The 20,749-nt window shown below is 43.7% G+C and overlaps 1 protein-coding gene across 9 annotated transcripts in view; it reads left to right on the forward strand.

Annotated features, from left to right (window-relative positions):
* EPB41L4B (erythrocyte membrane protein band 4.1 like 4B) overlaps positions 1-20,749 on the forward strand; it is a 1,031,490-nt gene that overhangs the window by 325,834 nt on the left and 684,907 nt on the right. For 5 of the 9 annotated variants that reach the window (XM_073587745.1, XM_073587746.1, XM_073587747.1 and 2 more), the window contains one exon: positions 19,933-19,966. The exons of the other annotated variants lie outside the window; for them this stretch is intronic. In XM_073587745.1, coding sequence (XP_073443846.1) covers positions 19,933-19,966 — 34 coding nt within the window. The remainder of the gene's footprint in view (positions 1-19,932; positions 19,967-20,749) is intronic. 9 annotated transcript variants of the gene reach the window in all.

Consider the following 20,749-nt stretch of genomic DNA (forward strand, 5'->3'; position numbering starts at 1 on the left):
AGACCCAGGACTGGAGGCTATGTATGTGTTAATCATACTCCCAGCCAGTGGGTGTGGACTCATTTCCATACACTTATATGGAGCGAGGCTGCTGCATTCTAGTCGGCCATACCCATTGAACTGACTCATCACTATTTGGGGCGCGGTCTTCCACAATAAAAGTTTCTGAAGCAAGGCTACACCAACTAAACAGGCTCTGGCCAGGAGTATGTATAAATCGTACATACCCTCCGGTCCCAGCTCAGAAACCCGCGAATCCTCGCAGCGCACATTGCGGGTGCTGGGGGATTGATAAGTATGCAGACACACAGAGTGACTGCAGACCTATGGTTTTGGCCAGAGAACCCTTAAAGTTTAGCCCCCCAAAAAAACTTTTAATGATTAGCTGATGCCTTTTTAGTCAGTGATATAACCTTGAAAAATGATCATTGTAAGGCCATCAAAAGATTGAATGTTCCAATTATTTATTTTTAAAGTACCTTTTATTCCATGTTGCTGTCCATGTGAAGAGGGTTTACAAGCAAATGCATATATGAATTACAGTGAACAAACGAACAATGACAGACTTGTACAGAGGGATTAAGGACCATTCCCTCATGGGCTTGCAATCTGCAAGGTATAGGGGAAGAAGACCATAGGTCAGGGGGTTGCAGCAGTTCTGGCAGTGATGGAGATGGCAGTGGTGTTATTGTATATAGGCTTTTCTGAGCGATGAGTTTTCAGTTTGCGTTTGAACGTTTGTTTCAATTGTGGAAAACATTCAGATATGCTGAGCCATTGAATTCCAGAAGAAGGATAATGCTTGGGAAAAATCTTAGTGCTGGTTAGGTGAGGAACATACAAGGGTGGAGAAGATATGCACTTTTGGTGAGGACTGAAGATAGTATGTTTCTATCGGTTGATTAGATTTCAGGAGACAGATTGACAGCCATGCCAAGTCATTGTTAGTAATTTAATCTGGATTCACTGTAGAACTGTATGCCAGTTAAGGGATTGGCAAAAGCGGAAGAGTGGATTAATCAAGTAGCGGGGTTAAGAGTGGACTGAATGGGTGCAAATGTGTTAGTCGGGAGGTGATGAGGAAGGATATAGCAATAATCCAGGTGGGAGATTGAGGGCATGTACTTACATTTTAGTTGTTTTCGGTTTAAAAAAGGACAAATTTTGGAAATGTTTTTGAGTTGTAGGCGTCAGAAGTTGGTGAGGGCTTGGATGTTTGGTTTGAATGACAGGATGGAGTTAAGTCTTACACTGAAGCAGCAGACATGATACAGGGGAAAGCGTAATGTCCGTTATTGTGATAGATCAGGATACAAAACTCCAGGACTCCTCTCAGTGTATGCCTATCCTGGCCGTCTCACTGTGTTGGCTTGCCGCCGCTCGTGCTCAACACACAGTCAGTGTCCCAAGCCAGCACCCGCGGAACTTGTCGGATGACGTCCTTTCTGTGTCCCCTTGCTCCCTTATGGCTACCTTTCCGGTGAAGATAACGGTGATTTGTGGCTGAAGCACCTCCAGGTTCCTCTGCCTCTGGCTTGCTAGTTGAGTCCAGTGATTTCTTCACTAGGCTCGGGGGCTGGAACCCCACTGCGACCTGGTCTCTCCAATACTGGATCAGACCCTATGGGTGGCATTCGCACTTCCCGTGCCCCTAAGACTCCTTCTGCGCTCCGGGACCTTCCTTCTGTCTCTTTCCCTCCTTCTGCAGCTCCTGACAAGGAGCTGCTTCACCACACGTCTGCTCACTTTCCTTCCACTCTCTGAGCTCTTCTGGGAGCTTCCTTCTGTCTCTCCCTTTCAGCTTTCTCTCTGCAGCTCCTGACAGGGTGCTGCCTCACAGCACGTCTGCTTACTTTCACTTTCTCCTCACGTCTGACTCACTTTCTCTGCACTGTTCTTTCCTGCTCTGTTAGCTTCTCCGCTCTCTTCCTACCTTCTCCCAACACCCTTTACTACCCAGCCAGGGATGAGACCATCCTCCCTTAGGGTACGTCCAGGGTGCCCTGATGCTATAGTGTGTGTTGGGTGCAGGTGTTAGTCCTGGGTGGTGCTCCCTCCTTACCAGAGTGTGGGGTACCACACCTCTGGGTTCATGAAGTGCAGTACCTCTGTGGCGACTGAACCCTCAGGAGCGCCACATTCTTCTTTTAGAATACATAGAATACACTTTATTCCTCTTTGCTTTGTCTGGTCCTGTACAGTACTCTGCCTGTTCTGTTTTATCTCCTGCCATCTACAGTATATCACTAAAGCTTTCTATGTGGTTTTAAATAACTGCTAGCTGATTTCTAGCAGAGCTCATCTCTTCTGCACTCCTCCACAACAGAGCTTGAAATAACTAGGCAGTGCAGAGTTGATCTGTGTTTGCTGACTGCTGCTAACAAAGCGGTGATGTAAAGCTGAAAATGCTGCTCTGTTGCATATGACAGAAGATAATCCTCTGCTAAATGCATCACTGGAGCTGCATATGTAGTTTTATATTATTCATTTGTCAGCATCAAGCAACAAACACAGTTCAGCTCTGCACTGCCTAGTTATTTCGAGAGGAGTGTTGAGCTCTTTAAAAAGCCACCGAACTATAAAGTCAAACCACAAAGCACCTATACTGATGTAGATGGCAGAAGTTTAAATTGGCTAGGCAAAGTACTGTACAGAAGCAGAAAGTGATTTCTACACTTAAATTAGCTTGATAATATGTAGAATATTTCCCGCAATACATAAAAATTGCTGTGGTGACAAATGTTCTGATCTGAGGGAAAATTAGATAATTTCAATGTATTATTTTCTTACCTCTGCAAGGAACTCAAAATTGACCAATAAGGCAGCAGTATATTGTATTCTTGTATCTATCTATTCACATTAGTAGGCACTGGAAAAATTGGTTCAAGGTCTACCTTTCCTTCATGGAGGGGGGAGGCTTCCACAGGTAAGTAATGCTAAGCTTACCAATTAAAGCATTACCTACTTGGGTGTCAATTTAGCCTTATGATGAACAACCCCTTTAATAAATGGGCTGCAATGTATAACATGCAAATCCAAAAAGTATCCGGCACCGTCACTGGGAAATGATCCCCCGCACAATCTCTTACTACCGCAATCAGCATAACACCAATCCCTTATTGAACGGGTGCTCAATCCCATGTGAAGAAAACATGAATGTCATATTGAAAAAGAAACAGGAGGGCACTCACCGTTCTTGTAAAATGATAATCTTTTATTCCATATTAACCATGCATAGGCGTTGGCACAAGAGAGATGTAAGAAGACGGACAACAGCCGTTTCGTGCGCAATGCACTTCAACAGGTCCTGTTGAAGTGCATTGCGCACGAAACGGCTGTTGTCAGTCTTCTTACATCTCTCCTGTGCCAACGCCTATGCATGGTTAATATGGAATAAAAGATTATCATTTTACAAGAACGGTGAGTGCCCTCCTGTTTCTTTTTCAATATAACATGCAAATGATATCCATAGCTTATTTAACCCCTTCCAGCAGTGGCCATTTTCCGTTTTTGGGTTTTAATTTTTTCTTGCTAAAAAGAGAGAAAAATATCAGCTCACCTTCTCAATGGATACCACGCAAGGAAACCTGCTGTGCCACACTTAGGAAACCATTTGTAGAAAAATATCCAGCTTGTTGAATAAAATTCAGAAGCCTTTATTGAAGAATTAAAAAGTCACACAAGTGTACATGGGCAGAAAAAATGCGCAAATCTAGCATATGAATAATGGATTCAATTCCGAAAAGCATTGATAAAGATCATTGCATCGAAACGTTGCCACAGAAGGCAGATTAAATGTGAATATTTATTTTCACCAACGTGTGGAGGGCTGTTCTTTGTATGCAGTAAAAATAACAAAAGTCATGGCTCTTGCAATAAGGGGAGGGAAAAACGAAAGTGCAAAACAGAAAATCGCCCCGGGATTAAGGGGTTAAAGCTGCTTTGCATTGGAAAGTTTCTGTTACTTAGCTCTGATAAAACTTTATTGATAGTCATGTGCAAATTACATGTGGTGTTGCTCTTCCACAGCAGAAATGCAATAAGAACGCATATGCGTTTTTTACCTGTGGATTTTCATTGTCATTCGTCTATGGGGAATTCTACAAATATAATGTATACTTACAGCAAGAGACATAATGCAAATTTCAACATCACAGCACAAATCTGTTTCTGTAACATAATAAAAAAATACAGTAGCCAGATGGAGTAACAAAAGCTCATTATTCAGATGTTTGTTGCTATGTTTGTTACTATGTTGAACAGAGCAATAGTCGGGATCATAGTTTTTTTATTTCTTTTATAACACGCTCAGTAGAAATGGTGAACTGTGCAGGTTGCGACAATCATTGTCTTATGTGGAGGTAATTATGAAATAGTTATTTGTAAATGTATTTGAGACTTGGTGAAATCTTTTTTGTGTTGTATGGAGTATAAAGCAAAAAAGGTCAGAAAAATACATATTTTGCTAAAGAAGCTAATATCCAGCCAACTTTGAAATGGCGCAGAAGTAATGTAGTGGAAAGAGTCTCTGGAACCCTGAACCCATTTCTAGGAGACGTTTCGGTTTGCATACATTGTCAGCATCCGTAGTCATGGTTTGTGAACACCCATTTCATGGCATCTTACTGTTTAATTAGCTGCAGCTGAATGATCTTGCTCATATAATACTGTGGAGACAATTTTATGTAAATTCATATGTGGTAAGCCTATTATTAATTGTCTCTGTAAGTACATATCTACATACAATAGGCTAAATATTATCAGCATTACCCACCCACACGCTGGCACGTTTTTTTAATATCGGATTGATATTCTAATTGCATATCAGATAGCGATCCCTGTTGTCATGTAATCTGATGTAATACCCTGAGCATTATTAACGTACTAGTTGTGTCCATAATGAATCTTTTAGGCTATGTGCCCACGTTGCAGAAATGCTGTGGAATTGTCTGCAGCATTTCCGCAACTCCCTACTGCAGGTAAACCGCATTTGGAATTTGCATGCGTTTTCCCGCAAAACACAAGCATTTTGCAAGCGTTTTTAGCTTTTCCAAACGATTTGATGCTATTTTTTACTATTTACTATTGATGCTGCCTATGCAGCATCAATAGTAAAAGATAGAATGTTAAAAATAATTAAAAAAATAAAAAATAGAAAGATACTTACCCTCTGTCGGCCCCCGGAGTCCTCCCGGCTCAAAGCAACGCTGCCAGCAACTTCCGTTCCCAGGGATGCATTGCGTGAATGACCTCTGATGATGTAGAGGTCACGGAATCGCATAGCGGTAAAATCTGCAGCATGTCCATTAATTCTGCAGAATTGCTGCGATTCCGCCGCCATAGGATTGCATTGAAACACTCACTTTACGTATGTGGCTGTGCCCACCATGCGTAAAGTGAGCGCTTCATGTGCGGATGGTACCCAGGGTCTGGAGGAGAGGAGACTCTACTCCATGCTTTGGGTACAATATTCCTGTAAAAAATAGAATTAAAATAAAAATAAGGATATACTTACCCTCTGTCGGCCCCTGGAGTCCTCCCGACTCTCAGCGGTGCTGGCGGCATCTTCCGTTCCCAGGGATGCATTGAGCGAATGACCTCTGGTGACGTAGTGGTGTCACGTGCGCAATGCATCCCTGGGAACGGAAGTTGCTGGCAGCGTCGCTGAGAGTCGCGACGACTCCGGGGGCCAACAGAGGGTAAGCATATCTATTTTTTATTTTTTTTAAATTTATTTTTAACATTCTATCTTTCCAAGCGATGCATTCTGCTTGTGTTTTGCGTGAAAACGCATGCAATTTTGCAGCGGAAAAATCAGCAGCTTGGCACAGCAACTGCGGAATCCCATAGGATTGCATGGGAATGCATTTTGTTAGTGTTTTTGAAGCGTTTCTGCTGCGGCAGAAATGCTTAAACAACGCAACGTGGGCACACAGCCTTACAAGCAATAAAGTGTATATCCTCCAGCATTTGTTCAAGCTATGCAGGCACTTTTATTATAAGCACTAGCTGTTCTCCTTGCGATAGCACTAGCTGTTCTCCTTGCAATAACTAAACATAGCACACTGTCAGTCATACAGTTTTAGTGCAAAAAATAAGACATTTCAGAATGTACAGGGGACCAGAACGTATGTTTGTCATGCAGAATGTCACATTATTGCATGTATTGACCTTTTCAGACTAACCTGCACATTCTTTTACACAGTTCATGTGTATTTATAGACACTGCCCATATTAATGATTGCTTAATAAAGTGGTTAATGGAGGATTCTTAAAGTCAGTCAGTGTGTGTAAAAATGGTGACAGAAAGTCAGAGTGCAGTTATAGCTTAGAATGAACCATTTAAGCCCCGTCACACATAGCGATCTCGCTGCTGAGTCACAAGTTTTGTGACGCAACAGCGATCTCACCAGCGAGATCGCTGTGTGTGACACTTGTCAGTGACCGGCCCCCCTGCCGGGTATCGCTGATCATCCTGGAATGGCCATGACATTTTTTTCATCGCTGGTCTCCCGCTGGCCAGCACGCATCACTGCGTGACAGGCGGGAGACCAGCGATCAGCAAGCTGGTAACTAAGGTAAACATCAGGTTTCTAGGCGGCGTGCAGCACTTAGAAACTCGATGTGTACCTTAGTTACCAGCGTGCTGGTGCAGGGAACTGGTAACCAAGGTACACATCGGGTTTCTAAGTGCCGCGCGCAGCTTAGAAACCCGATGTGTACCTTGGTTACCAGCTCCCTTCACCAGCGCGCTGGTAACTAAGGTACACAGTGGGTAACTAAGCTACGTGCGTCGCTTGTTACCCACGTGTCGCTGGTGCTGATCGCTGGTGAAGCTGCCTGTTTGGCAGCTCACCAGCGATCATGTAGCGACACACCAGCGATCCTGACAAGGTAATATCGTTGTCGGGATCGCTGGTGCGTCGCTATGTGTGACGGGGCCCTTACACCTTTCTGATAAGGCACAGTGTACAAAAACTAACTCCTAATCCATCAACAAGAATTAACTGCAATTATCATGGCATTATAGAAGCGCTCAGGGCAGGAAGTAACCTGAATTAGCCCCAGAAAGCCCATTCTCTGGATGTGAGCTGTCGGGTGTACTTGCACTTGCTTCGTCTAAACACTGATTGTGTGCTGAGATGCAGAACACCTTCCTGGCTTCCAAGGCTCCTTGGCATGTTGCTCTTGCCCAAATGATTAATTTGTGACCATTCATAGGAGCACACCACTAGATGATTAGTCACGTAAACTTAGTTAATCCATTTATAAACTGTGCCTGTTTAATTAAGTTGTGTAAAGTCTGTAAAACTGTTAGAGACAGGAATAACACAGTAGTGGCATTTATGTGGCGCAGATCTATGTAATAAGTTCCCTTTTACACTTTACCGATGTGTGATGTAGCACACATCAAGTGCAAGTGTTTGGAGCACAACTAAGAGCAGCGATCAGAACTACAGTAGCTCTGCTGGTTTTCACCCCCTAAATGACACTTAATTGTGAAATTAATTGGTTGTGACCCAGATGGGGATCTACTGTGAAGGCACTGAGCTTGAACTGCGGTGACCTCACCACTGACTTTTTCCCATGGTCCTAAGGTCACTGCAGTTCAGCCCGGCTGGGAACATCGATGATGTCACCGCTGGTCAATGATGCTGCAATAGCTGCATCTCATTCACCAGTGGTTCTCAGCCTGGACGGTCGCATCTTGGCACTGTCCAGGTTGAAAACGAATTCTCCCCCAGACATAGATTACGGCATGGAACAGAACGACCGACAGGTATGATATATTGTTGTTTTTTTATTTTAGTTTTATTACAGGAGATTCGGTGGAATTAGGCGAAGTCGTAAGCATCGTTTAATTGATATTATTAATGGAGTCTGTGTCATTTTTTTCAATTAAAGGACTTTATTCTCGGTGTCTGTGTTTTCTTACAATGTGACTTTGGTCATCTTATTGATGCCTCTCCATTACTAACCTCGGAGCTTGATGTCACCTGACAATACAAAGGTAACATCAATTCTCCCCCAACTATCACCCCACTTGCCACCGCTACAGGGCAAGTGGGAAGAGCCGGGCAATGTGCCAGAATTGGCACATCTGATAGATGTGCCTTTTCTGGGCAGCTGCAGGCTGCTATTTTTAGGCTGGGGGGGGTCCTATATCAGTGACTCCTTACCAGCCTGAGAATACCAGTCCCCAGCTGTGAGCTTTAGCAAGCCTGATTGCCGAAAGTGGGGGAGACCCCACGCCGTTTTTTTATTTAAATAATTAAAGCAGTGTGGGAACCCTTCTGTTCTTGATAACCTACCTTGCTAAGGCTAGTTTCACACTTGCTTTTTTTTGCAGCGCGTTTTTCCCGCAAAAAAACGCATTAAAAAAACGCATACAAATGCATACAAACGCTGCGTTTTTTTCCAGCATTTTAATGCGCATGCAGGAAAAAAACGCAGCGTTTTTGCGCGTTTGTATGCGTTTTTTGTGCGTTTGCGTTTTTTTACAGATTTTGGAAAAACCCCACAAAAAAGAAAAAACAACCATTCAACAACACACAAGACCAATGGGACTTCATTGTGGGTGTGGTATGTTAATATATATACACCCTGTCTACAGTATTCTTCACATTTGCTTGATTCTTCTCGTGACCATGGATCTGCGCTGGAAGAGTTTTCACTTCAACTTGGATTTGGACATCGCGATGGCTCAGGCGTATGCAGTTGCTTGCCATGAACAAAGGAAGAGAGAGAGGCAGCGAAGACGGCGGCGTATGTGGATACATCCGATTGTTGAACTCCGGGAGAGCCGTGGGGCATACCACACCCTCTACAGCGAGCTACGTGCAAACCCGGAGAAATTTACTGATTATATCCGGATGTCCCACGAAAGTTTCATGGATTTGCTTGCTCGTGTCCAACAATCCATCCGGAGACAGGACACACAGCTCCGTCGTGCGATTCCTCCTGAGGAACGGCTACTGGTGACATTACGGTATGTTTTAAAAACAAAGGGGTGTGGTCTGATGTTTTTTTTTGTAAATTTAGTATTCAAAACCTTGGGTAATTAGTTTTCGTGAATGTACTAATATTTTTTTTATAGTTTTTAAAAATAATATACATAAATATTAATTTTACTTCTTTGTCTGTTCACAGATTCCTGGCGACTGGAGAAACCCTATCCTCACTACACTTCCAGTACCGTATTGGAATCTCTACCTTGTCTGGAATTGTTGCTGACACCTGCCGGGCTCTCTGGAATGTTCTTTGCCCAGAATTTATGCCCCTGCCCACCGCTGAAAAGTGGATGGAAATTGCTGACAAATTCTGGACAGTATGCAATTTTCCCAACTGTTTGGGAGCTGTTGATGGGAAACACATACGGATCATCAAACCCCAAAGAACGGGATCTGAGTACTATAATTACAAAAAGTACTTTTCAATAGTACTCATTGCAATTGCGGATGCCGGATGTATGTTTGTAGCAGTGGACATTGGAGCATTTGGCCGTGGTAATGACTCGCAGGCTTTTAAAAACTCAGACATGGGCCGGAGGTTGTATGGCAACCAATTTAATTTCCCTATGCCACGGCCTCTTCCTCACACCGAAGCTCCGCCACTGCCCTTTGTAATGGTTGGCGATGAGGCTTTTCAAATGTGCGGAAACTTACTGAAACCCTACTCCAGCCGGGACTTGGACCACACCAAAAAAATTTTTAATTACAGGCTGACCAGGGCCAGAAGAACTGTCGAGTGTGCTTTTGGGATTCTTGTTTCCAGATGGCGAATTCTGGGCACGGCCATTAATCTTAAACTTGAAACAGTCGATGAGGTGGTGAAGGCCTGTGTGGTTCTACATAACTTTGTGATGGCTAAAGAGCACCCGACCTTTGAACTGGACGATGATGCTCCTAACCCATTGCCTGAATTCACTCAGCACACTCTCAGGTCATCCGTTGAAGTTGGCCAAATGAGGGACAAATTTGCGGCCTACTTTATTTCTGATGTAGGACGGGTGCACTGGCAAGATGAAATGGTGTAATGTTGTTGTTTATGGTAATAAAAATCCTTATTTGATACCATTACTGAGTGCACTATATTTTTTAAACTCCGATTAATTAAAAAACTTCCCATGTATAACTGAATTTTGTTATGTTCACACACCTGGGCAGGTAAATACACATACGAGTTAAAATGCAGCATTGCTAGTCTGCGTGAAATATATTGGAATGAGCAAAGCTGCAGGCCATGAATCAGGAAACCATTTTTTTTCAAGATAAAATTGTGCAAATAGTTTAAAACAAAGTATGTGATTTTCTCAAAACACAACACTCAAAACCCAACCCCAATGAAAGTCCATGGGGAATACAAGTCAGCATTGAGTGGATGAATGTAATCTGCTCCATTAAAAGTTATTACACTAGGCCTTGGAATGACTATACTAGGCCGTGGTATTTCAAATATGAGTATACTAGGCCTTGGGGCTAGTAGTATATGTGAAATACCACGGCCTAGTATAGTCATACCAAGGCCTACTGTAATAACTCGATTTTTAACAACTAGCATTTTAAACAACTAGCATCTTGTTTCACCAAAAACAAAGTGGTGAAAATAGAAAGAAACTTTATTTTTTAGACAAGTTTCAACAATTTGTTTTTCATGAAACCAGATTCTATTTGGTAAAACTAGAGTTATTACACTAGGCCTTGGAATGACTATACTAGTCCATGTTATTTCACATATGACTATACTAGCCCTTGGGTTGGTTTTTAACATGTATTTACCCATCAGTGTGTGTGAGCGGCGCAAACAACATTAATGAAACTTATTAATGGTGAACCACAAATGTAAATTTATTTTTTATCACAAAAAAAAAAATTACAAATTATTTTTTACGGCGTTTGGGGGCAGATGGTTTCAATTTGGGGGTGTGCAGGGAATATGCAACACTTGCAGTTGAAGACGGTGTTTGAGGGGAAGGGGCAACAAAACTTGTGGGGGAAGGTAGTCCAGTTAAGGGAATTAAACTTGGAACACTTGTAGGAGAGGAAATCTGTTCAGTTACATTAGTTGTAATGGCATGTCGCCGTAGGCTTGTGTGCCTGGACCGACTTTGGCCCAATGCCCGCCTTGATTGATTTCGCCTTGAAGTAGGGGCAAATATGGAATGTAGGTCCCCCGTCTGCTGGTATGGCTGCTGCTGCTGAGGTGGCGGCTGCTGATGCAGAGGTGGCGGCTGCTGCTGAGGTGGCGGCTGCTGCTGAGGTGGCAGCTGCTGCTGAGGTGGCTGCTGCTGCTGAGGTGGTTGCTGCTGCTGCTGAGGTGGCGGCTGCTGCTGAGGTGGTTGCTGCTGCTGCTGAGGTGGCGGCTGCTGCTGAGGTGGCTGCTGCTGCTGAGGTGGCGGCTGCTGAGTTGGCTGCTGCTGCTGAGGTGGCTGATGCTGCTCTTCTTGGTCAGTGCTCGTCCTTGCAGGAGGACTGGTGGCGGCAGTGATGGCCCAGGTTTGCAGAGTGGTGGTGGCAGGGCTACTACATGTTGTTGTAGCGGCAGGGCTGTTCCATGTTTGCCTAGTGGTGGCTGAGCTCCACGCATGCATGGGATTGGCGGTGGTGCTCCAGACAGGAGCAGCGCTTGCCATGGTGGTGTCGGTGAAGTGACCAGCTGCACTCAGACTTGTGGTGGTGTAACGGTGGGTGTCCAGCCTTTGAAGAGAGGTGTTCGTGCAGTGGTATGCAGCACAAGTCGGTAGTGAGGTGAAGCGAGTCAATGGTGGCACAGGTGGAAAGGACACCACTGACTGCTGACCGTACCGATTATGCTGCATAGCCTGCAAGAAAGCATTGTTGCAGGCCTGCAGCACATTCAGCTGTTGATCAGGACTAAGGTGTTCCGCCATGCCCTTTTCAATCTTACTAAAAAAATGGTGTGCTGGTCTGTTGAGGTCGGCCTCCAGACGGTCAAGGCGCTGTTCTACAGAATTGAAGCGGTGTTCAAAGTGGTTAAAACCACGTTCCATCAGTGCAAAACCACTTTCAACTCTGTCGGACAGTGACTTGAGGCTGGAATTAAATGTCTCGCTCAAATGCATAAACTCGGGCAAGACATTCCTGTCCAAGGCCCTCTGCCGCTGGCGGGTAGTGCCCGCATAACCAGTGGCAGAGACCTGGGACAGGGGAACACCTGATGGCCCAGCTTCCTGGTCACCAGCTGTGTGTGTGTGGGACCTGCAAGGTGCTTCCTGGCTGTCGGATGGCTGGGACGGGTCAGAGGACGTCCGAGGAAGGACCGCTCCAGGGCCAGGTTGCAGGGTGCTGCTCCAGGTGCTGTGGAAGAAAGGAAAATCATTACTACCATGCCTTTACAAGAAGCATCAGCTGTGGATTAGAAAAACACAGATTAATAAAAATAAAAACCCAAAATGTATAATACTTACGATCTTGTGGCAAGGACCGGTCTTAGGAACTGCAACGCGTGATAGTGACGGTATCTAGTTCTGGTCCTTGACGCAGATCCACTGCGAACCTGGCCCTCAGCACGAACATCACTGTTGAAGCGGTCCTTGATCGAACGCCAACGTGTTCGGACTTTGTCCACTGTTGATAAAAAAAAACAGTGCCGTCAAGGACAACAGTCACTGCTTCACAATTTAGCAATACAATACTCAAAGCAGTCACTGTACACCCCGATGACACTGTTGGGTTTCCTGCTAGAATACGCCTAGCACGAAACCCAACAGTGCCGTCAAGGACAACAGTCACTGCGGCACAATGTAGCAATACAATACTCAAAGCAGTCACTGTAGACCACGATGACACTGTTGGGTTTCCTGCTAGAATACGCCTAGCACGAAACCCAACAGTGCCGTCAAGGACAACAGTCACTGCGGCACAATGTAGCAATACAATACTCAAAGCAGTCACTGTAGACACCGATGACACTGTTGGGTTTCCTGCTAAAATACGCCTAGCACGAAACCCAACAGTGCCGTCAAGGACAACAGTCACTGCAGCACAATGTAGCAATACAATACTCAAAGCAGTCACTGTAGACCACGATGACACTGTTGGGTTTCCTGCTAGAATACGCCTAGCACGAAACCCAACAGTGCCGTCAAGGACAACAGTCACTGCGGCACAATGTAGCAATACAATACTCAAAGCAGTCACTGTAGACCACGATGACACTGTTGGGTTTCCTGCTAGAATACGCCTAGCACGAAACCCAACAGTGCCGTCAAGGACAACAGTCACTGCGGCACAATGTAGCAATACAATACTCAAAGCAGTCACTGTAGACCACGATGACACTGTTGGGTTTCCTGCTAGAATACGCCTAGCACGAAACCCAACAGTGCCGTCAAGGACAACAGTCACTGCGGCACAATGTAGCAATACAATACTCAAAGCAGTCACTGTAGACCACGATGACACTGTTGGGTTTCCTGCTAGAATACGCCTAGCACGAAACCCAACAGTGCCGTCAAGGACAACAGTCACTGCGGCACAATACAGAGCAGGGAAATACTCACTAAACGCCTTTTTGGCGGATGCTGTGGCGCTGTCCCAGCCATCCATCAACGCTGCGGCCACCTCATTCCATAGCCGCCGTGTCACCACATTGTCCTTGTACAGCCGGTCACGGCTGTCCCACAACGGCGAACGCTCCTGGACCAGGCTGATGAGCTGCTCATTATCCAGGTAGACGTCTTCATCCCGTTGTGGAACCTAGACAAAACACATTCATTAGAATAATCAAATTTAAATTGAATAAAAAGTTACAAAAAAAGAAACAAAAAAAGAGTAAAAATAGAAGATAAAAAAAAAAAAAAAAACATTACAAATCATTTGATACTTACATTACGTATAACCACCGGGAATTGGCTTCGCTGCTCCTGCTGTTCGCCCTCACTATTCCCGTCCGCAGATGATGATGACGATGTCTGAAAGTTGAAAAAAACGTAAGAGATTTGGAGAAGCAGCAGATATACTTACCAGATGCACGAAAATAATCACCTCACGGTCTGCTTGCGCCAATTCCTGCCGCGATGGGGAATACTCCGATTCTGAAGACATACTGCATGTAAAAATAATAAAAATCATTAGTACATACATAATTTAAAAGGACAGGCATATAATGTAATATACTCACATTCTTCGCTGATATAATGGGTTCTTGGTTGAATGTCTGCTCTTCAATCTGTCTAGTGTAGTAGTGGCAGAGTTTTGGCAGGCACCTCCTTTATATAGACTTTTTTTTTTGGACTTTAGAAGATTCTAACTAGGATAAAAAGTGGACACCACCCAAAAAACGCTGCGCTAAAAAAGCGCATACCTGCGCATGCCAGTGCGCACGTATGCGCATCCATAGGCTATAATGGCCATTTTTAGCGCAAAACGTGCGCATACGTGCGCATGCGATTTTTTCAAGGGCCAAAAAATGCAACATGCAGCGTCTGGAAAATACCAACGCACACCCCAAAAAAACGCAGCGCATGAAAATCGCATACATGCGCTTACAAGTGCGCAGGTATGCGCACCCATGTTAAATATAGGGGAAAAATCGCATGCGCACGTATGCGTTTTTTTCCAGCGCTAAAAAACGCAAATGTGAAACCAGCCTAACAGCTGAGGGTTGTAGCCCCCAGCTGTGAATTTTTGCCTGGCTTGTTATCAAAAATAGGGGAGAACCCATGTCGGGTATTTCATTCATTTATTTAGTTCTAGCACAGGCGGCGGGTAAGGAATACCCCCATCATCCGCTCCTGATGTCACTGTTCTTAGCGGCGCAGGTGTAGGTTGATGGGAGTAATAGACCCAAAAGCCCTCACCTGCTGACATCGTTCTGACTTTAATATAACTCATCATTCTCCCCTGCTCGCGACGATTGCCGGCAAAGCATGGGAGAATGATGAAAGCCGTCTTCAACACCCGCCGCCAGGGAACAGTGCTTATTTGTAGCTCTTCCCTTGTGTCGATGCATGTCACACGGATGACATCCTTGTGTCTGTTCCACATGTGCTATATAAAGACATTTGGCACAACTTCTAAAGTGGTGGTGCACAAGTAGGATCCCAATCTGTATACTTGTATAAATTAACTTGGCACACACACGTAAATGATTGCAAGTGAAAAAAGGGGGGTGTTTAATAAGATGCAGTACATACAGTAAACGTTTCGGTCACAGCGACCTTCGTCAATTGTACTGAAAACAAAATTTCAAATGAATAAGGCTAAGTGCACACGTACCGGAACTCTCGCGGAAATTACCGCGAGAATTCCGGAATTCCAGTCCGCAGGAAAATCGCATTTTAAATTCCTGCGATTTTCCCGCGGAAAAACTAGCGTTTTGCAAGCGTATTTAGCTTGCAAAATGCTAGCGTTTTCCAAGCCATCTGTAGCATCGCTTGGAGAACTGATTGACAGGTTGGTCACATTCATCAAACATAGTGTTTGACGAGTGTGACCAACTTTTTACTACTGAGGCCGCCTATGCAGCATCAGTAGTAAAAGATAGAATGTAAAAAAAAAAAAAAAAATAAATGGTGTTATTCTTACCTTCCGACGTCCCACGCATCCGTTCCCAGTAATCCTTTGCGAAAATGCCCGCGATGACGTCCGTTCTCTCGGGATCACGACGTCTCGCGGTGATTCGCGATGACGTCGCGCAAATGACCACGAGATTTCGCGATCCCGCGAGAATGGACGCCATCGTGGGCATTTTCGCAAAGGACTACTGGGAACGAGAGCGTGAAGAGAAGCGGGAAGACTGCGCGGGACGTCGGAGGGTGAGAATAACAATATTTTTTATTTTTAAATTCTATTTTTTACAGGGATATGGTACCCAAAGCCCGGAGGACAGTCTCCTCTCCTCCGGGCCGTGGGTACCATCCGCAAATGTTCTGCTTACTTTCCGCATGGTGTGCAGAGCCACATGCAGGAAGTAAGCGGAACAATGCATTCCTATGGGTGCGGGATCGCCGCGATTCCGCAAAATTAATGAGCATGCTGCGGTTTTTACCGCGAAGCGATTCCGCCGCGGTAAAAACCGCAGCATTAGCACAGCATTGCGGAATCCCATAGGAATGCATGGGATGCTTATTTTTCGCGTTTTCGCGGCAAAATCGCGCGGTTAAAACTGCCGCGGAAAAAAGCCACGTGTGAACTCAGCCTAAAACAAAGTATATACAATGTAAATAATCTTGGGTACAATTATGTGCAAAATGGTATTATGCCGTATACCTATAACAGATTATAGCAGAAATTGTAGTTCAGAATTTTATAAGAATTACAGACATACTGAAAGACTCAAAATAACATATAAGCACATACCTATATAATGTACTGACTGCACTTGTGTATAGGGCAACCTGTTCTATAAAGAGAGGATATTATATTGTAGATATTTTCTAGTATGCCCGTGCCTAAGTCACCATATGCCCATAATGTTGACATGTTGTTACATACCATAGAAAATAATGCCAGAGCATGGAGGGTTAGTTGTCTGCTGAATTAAAGAGCCTAAAATAAAAGGTACTCTGGTAAACTATTTAAGCCATGCTGCTGGTCGAGACTTTCGTGACACCCCTTTTATCACTTGCAATCATTCACGTGTGTGTGCCAAGTTAATTTATACATGTTCCACATGTGCGGGATGTTTTGCCATCTGTGCGGACTGTAAGAAATGGACATGTCAGCGTGTTGTACCCATGGACACACGGTCCGTGTAAACACAGTGTTCAACAGGACAATGACCCCAAACACACCTCCAGGCTGTGTAAGGGCTATTTGACCATGAAGGAGAGTGATGGGGTGCTACGCCAGATGACCTGACCTCCACAGTCACCAGACCTAAACCCAATCGAGATGGTTTGGGGTGAGCTGGATCGCAGAGTGAAGGCAAAAGGGCCAACAAGTGCTAAGCAACTCTGGGAACTCCTTCAAGACTGTTGGAAGACTATTTCCGTGGACTACCTCTTGAAGCTCATCAAGAGAATGCCAAGAGTGTGCAAAGCAGTAATCAAAGCAAAAGGTGGCTACTTTGAAGGACCTAGAATATAAGACATATTTTCAGTTGTTTCACACTTTTTTGTTAATTATGTAATTCCCCATGTGTTAATTCATAGTTTTGGTGCCTTCAGAGTGAATCTACAATTTTCATAGTCACGAAAATAAAGAAAACTCTTGAATGGGAAGGTGTGTCCAAACTTTTGGTCTGTACTGTGTGTGATAGATATATATATTTATAGCGCATACAGTAAAATCACACTGACAGGTTAGAATAGATAGAACATACTGTATATATTCTAAGATGTGAGTGACAAATACAATTAGTACAATGTGTGTGCAAATTACTGCACATGTATTTAATGACTAAGATTATTTTTCTGAAAAAAATGGCGTGGGCTCCCGCGCAATTTTTGTAATCAGCAGAGGGTAAGCCGACGGCTGTTTATAGCCTGGAAGGGGGTAATAGCCATGGAGCTTCCCAGGCTGTTAATATCCGCTCACAGCTGTATACTTGGCCTTTCCAGGGTATTAAAATGGGGGATCCCCAAAAAAATGACTTAGGGTCCCCCTATAATTAATAGCCAGAAAAGGCTATGCAGACAGCTGCGGGCTGATATTAATAGCCTAGGAAGGAAGGAGTGATGGATACTGGTCCCCCCCAGTTAAAAACATCAGTTCTCAGCCACTCCAGAAAAGGTGCATCTCTAAGGCTATGTGCACACGGTGCGGATTCTGCTGCGGATCCGCAGCGTTTCAGGCTCTGTGGGTCCGCAGCAGATTTAGGTGCGTTGTACAGTACCGGGTTCAAATCCGCAGCATGTCAATTCTTTGTGCGGATTCCGCTGCGGTTTCACACCTTCTCCATTGTAGAGGTGTGAAACCGCAGGTAAACCACAGGTCTTTTGACCTGAGAATTTTACCTATAGATTTTTAGAAATCCGCGTGGAAAAATCCTCAGGACCAAAATCTATGTGTGCACATAGCCTAAGATTCACCAATTCTGGCACTTAGCCTCCGCTCTTCCCACTTGCCCTGTAGCGATGGCAAGTGGGGTAATAGTTGTGGAGGTTAATGTCACCTTTGTGACATCAAACCCCGAGATTAATAATGGAGAGGCATCTATAAGATGCCCCTATTACTAACCCCATAGTCAAATGGTAAATAAAAGACACCCAGTAAAAAATCCTTTAATTGAATTAAAGACACAGAAGACTCCTTTAATATTGTTAATTAAGCCATACTTACGACCACGCCTAATTCATACGAAGCCCTCAATTTCCTGTAATAAAACTAAAATAATAAACCAACAATATACCATACCTGTCCGTCATTATGTCGCACACAGTAATCCATATCTGGGGTAGAAATAGTTTTCAACCTGAACAGTGCCAAGATGTGACCGCCCCTGCTGAAAACCACTGGTGAATGAGAAGATGCTGGGAATGGAGCTTCAGTGACGTCACTGAGTCTGTGCACCCTCACAGCCTGAACTGTCGTGTCCTCTACCGTGGGAAAATGAGCATGAACTGCGTTGCCCTCGTCACTGTCAGTGTATTCACAGCAGATCACTGTGAGAATTTTCTCACAGTGATCTTTTGTGAAGACTCTGAGCATGAACGGCAGTCACCTCACTGCTGGCATTTTCCCATGGTACAGAGGTCACGGCAGTTCAAGCTGTGAGGGAGCGCAGACATCTAACTTTTATCTACTGTATCTCTCTATGCAATATAAATATATATAACAGGAAAAAACTGAAACGGCACCAAAGCAATACCTTATTGAAGTGCACGCTTACTCAACCAGTGTTCAATTGGCATAGCAGGTTAAGTAGCAAAAAGCAGGGAGATGGCACATAAAGTAAAAAATGAAGTGAACTTTAAAGCCCAATGGTGTGGCAATGTTTCGGATGTGAAATCCTTTTTCAAGCCTTGGCGTTGCCACGCCATTGGGCATTAAAGTTCACTTTTTTTTTTCTTTTTTTTTTTACTTTATGTGCTGTTTCCCTGTTTGTTGGGGTGTGTGTGTGTGTGTGTGTGTGTGTGTGTGTGTATATATAGTATGTATATATAATGTACTGTATGTATTCTATGTGTATATATTCCTTTCTAACCTGTCAGTGTGATTTCACTGTACACCGCATATGAATTACTGGCTTTTCTTCTATCTATGTAATATTAGTACATAAAATACATGTGTGTGTATCACTGACATGTAGGCAAGGTGCACGTGCTGTGCGAATTTTTTTTTTTTCTCTCGCAACCATTGACTTGCATTGGCGAGTCTCGTCCGAGATACTCAGCAAATCGCAGTATGCTGCGAATTTTTTTTCCTCAGTTCGATTTCAGCTAAGAAAAAAAATCGCAGATGAGATGTAACCCATTGAATAACATTGGTCAGAGTGCAATCCGATTTTTTTCTCGGATTGCACTCTTCCATTTTTCTCTCAATGAGTTTGAGCCCTTAGGCATGGAATTTAGCAATAAATACACAAATGCTGCTAGGTTGGAGCACATGGGGTGACCTGACAGATTTTCCCACATAAAATTGCATTAGATGTGGAAAATCCACAGCTAAAAGTACATGTACGTTCTTAATGCGTTTCCACAGCGGAAATGTACTAAAAACGCATGTAATCCTCACATGACAAAACCATATTCTTACAGTCAAGCCCAAATAATAAGTATCAAAACGAAGCCGCTTAATTTAAAGCATGACATACCAAATAGACAGTCATAAATGAATGCTGAAAAACACAATGAAAAAGAGCACGTAACCTACCGTGTTAATTGATTTTATAGGTTTTTACATTACATTTTCTTACAATATTATATGAAATTCAGTAATGTCAATGTGTGAATATAAAAAAAAGTATTGATACAAAATTTATGGAGGGGAAAAATAATGTCTTCCTTTTTTTTTTTACTTCTTAAAGTGCTAAAAATACTCCTGAAATTCAGAACTACCAGGTAAGAATTTTATTTTTTTTAAATTTAATTTTTTTTAATTTATTTTTTTTAAGTTTCTGGATTTGTTCTTTCCTGTAATAATGCATTTATTGGGTATGGTCTAGTACATGATCTTGTTATGGGTTTTGGAATGCAGGATGAAAAAATTATTATTTCACAGAGAAGGATAAAAAAAATTTCTAAAACACAATACAGCTGTGTCCTTTTGGGCTTAAAGATAACTTTTCAACAATTTCTTTCATGTTGACCAGGACACACAATGTAATGGTGGCTGCAGAGCAGAATAACACATTTTGTGTGTTTCTTTTTTTTTTCTTCCTTTTGCCTCTCCATTGTGAAGGTATTTGGCGCCTAACGAGTTTTTTTTATTTCATTGAGGGCATGGACTTCTCTCCCCTGCCCCCCCGTTTGATACTGACCAGTCATCATGAGAAGGCAGCAACACTCAAAGTTAAGATGAACATGCACCCACAATAGGTTAGAGCTGGTTTCTCAGTGTGACATGTAAGGATACAGCTCTGATCTCGTAGTCTAACCTCCTGCATGATTTGAAAGCACAGATGACTTACACCTTTCAGATATGGGCCTTGTGGGGGAATCGGCAGCACATCTGAGTTTCACCGTGTCACATTACACACCCTACTTTCAGCTTGCCTCTCATAGCACAGATAGTTCAACTGTATTGCACCTCCCTCCACACTGCCTGTTCAGAGATGTCAGTAATTAATATATTTACGCTAATTTCATTGAGGGTAGAGGAAACTCCATAAAACCAAGGCTAAG

The sequence above is a fragment of the Dendrobates tinctorius genome, unplaced genomic scaffold (genome assembly GCF_039654945.1).
Source record: "Dendrobates tinctorius isolate UK_male_01 unplaced genomic scaffold, ASM3965494v1 ptg000102l, whole genome shotgun sequence".
In the NCBI taxonomy this organism is placed as follows: domain Eukaryota; kingdom Metazoa; phylum Chordata; class Amphibia; order Anura; family Dendrobatidae; genus Dendrobates; species Dendrobates tinctorius.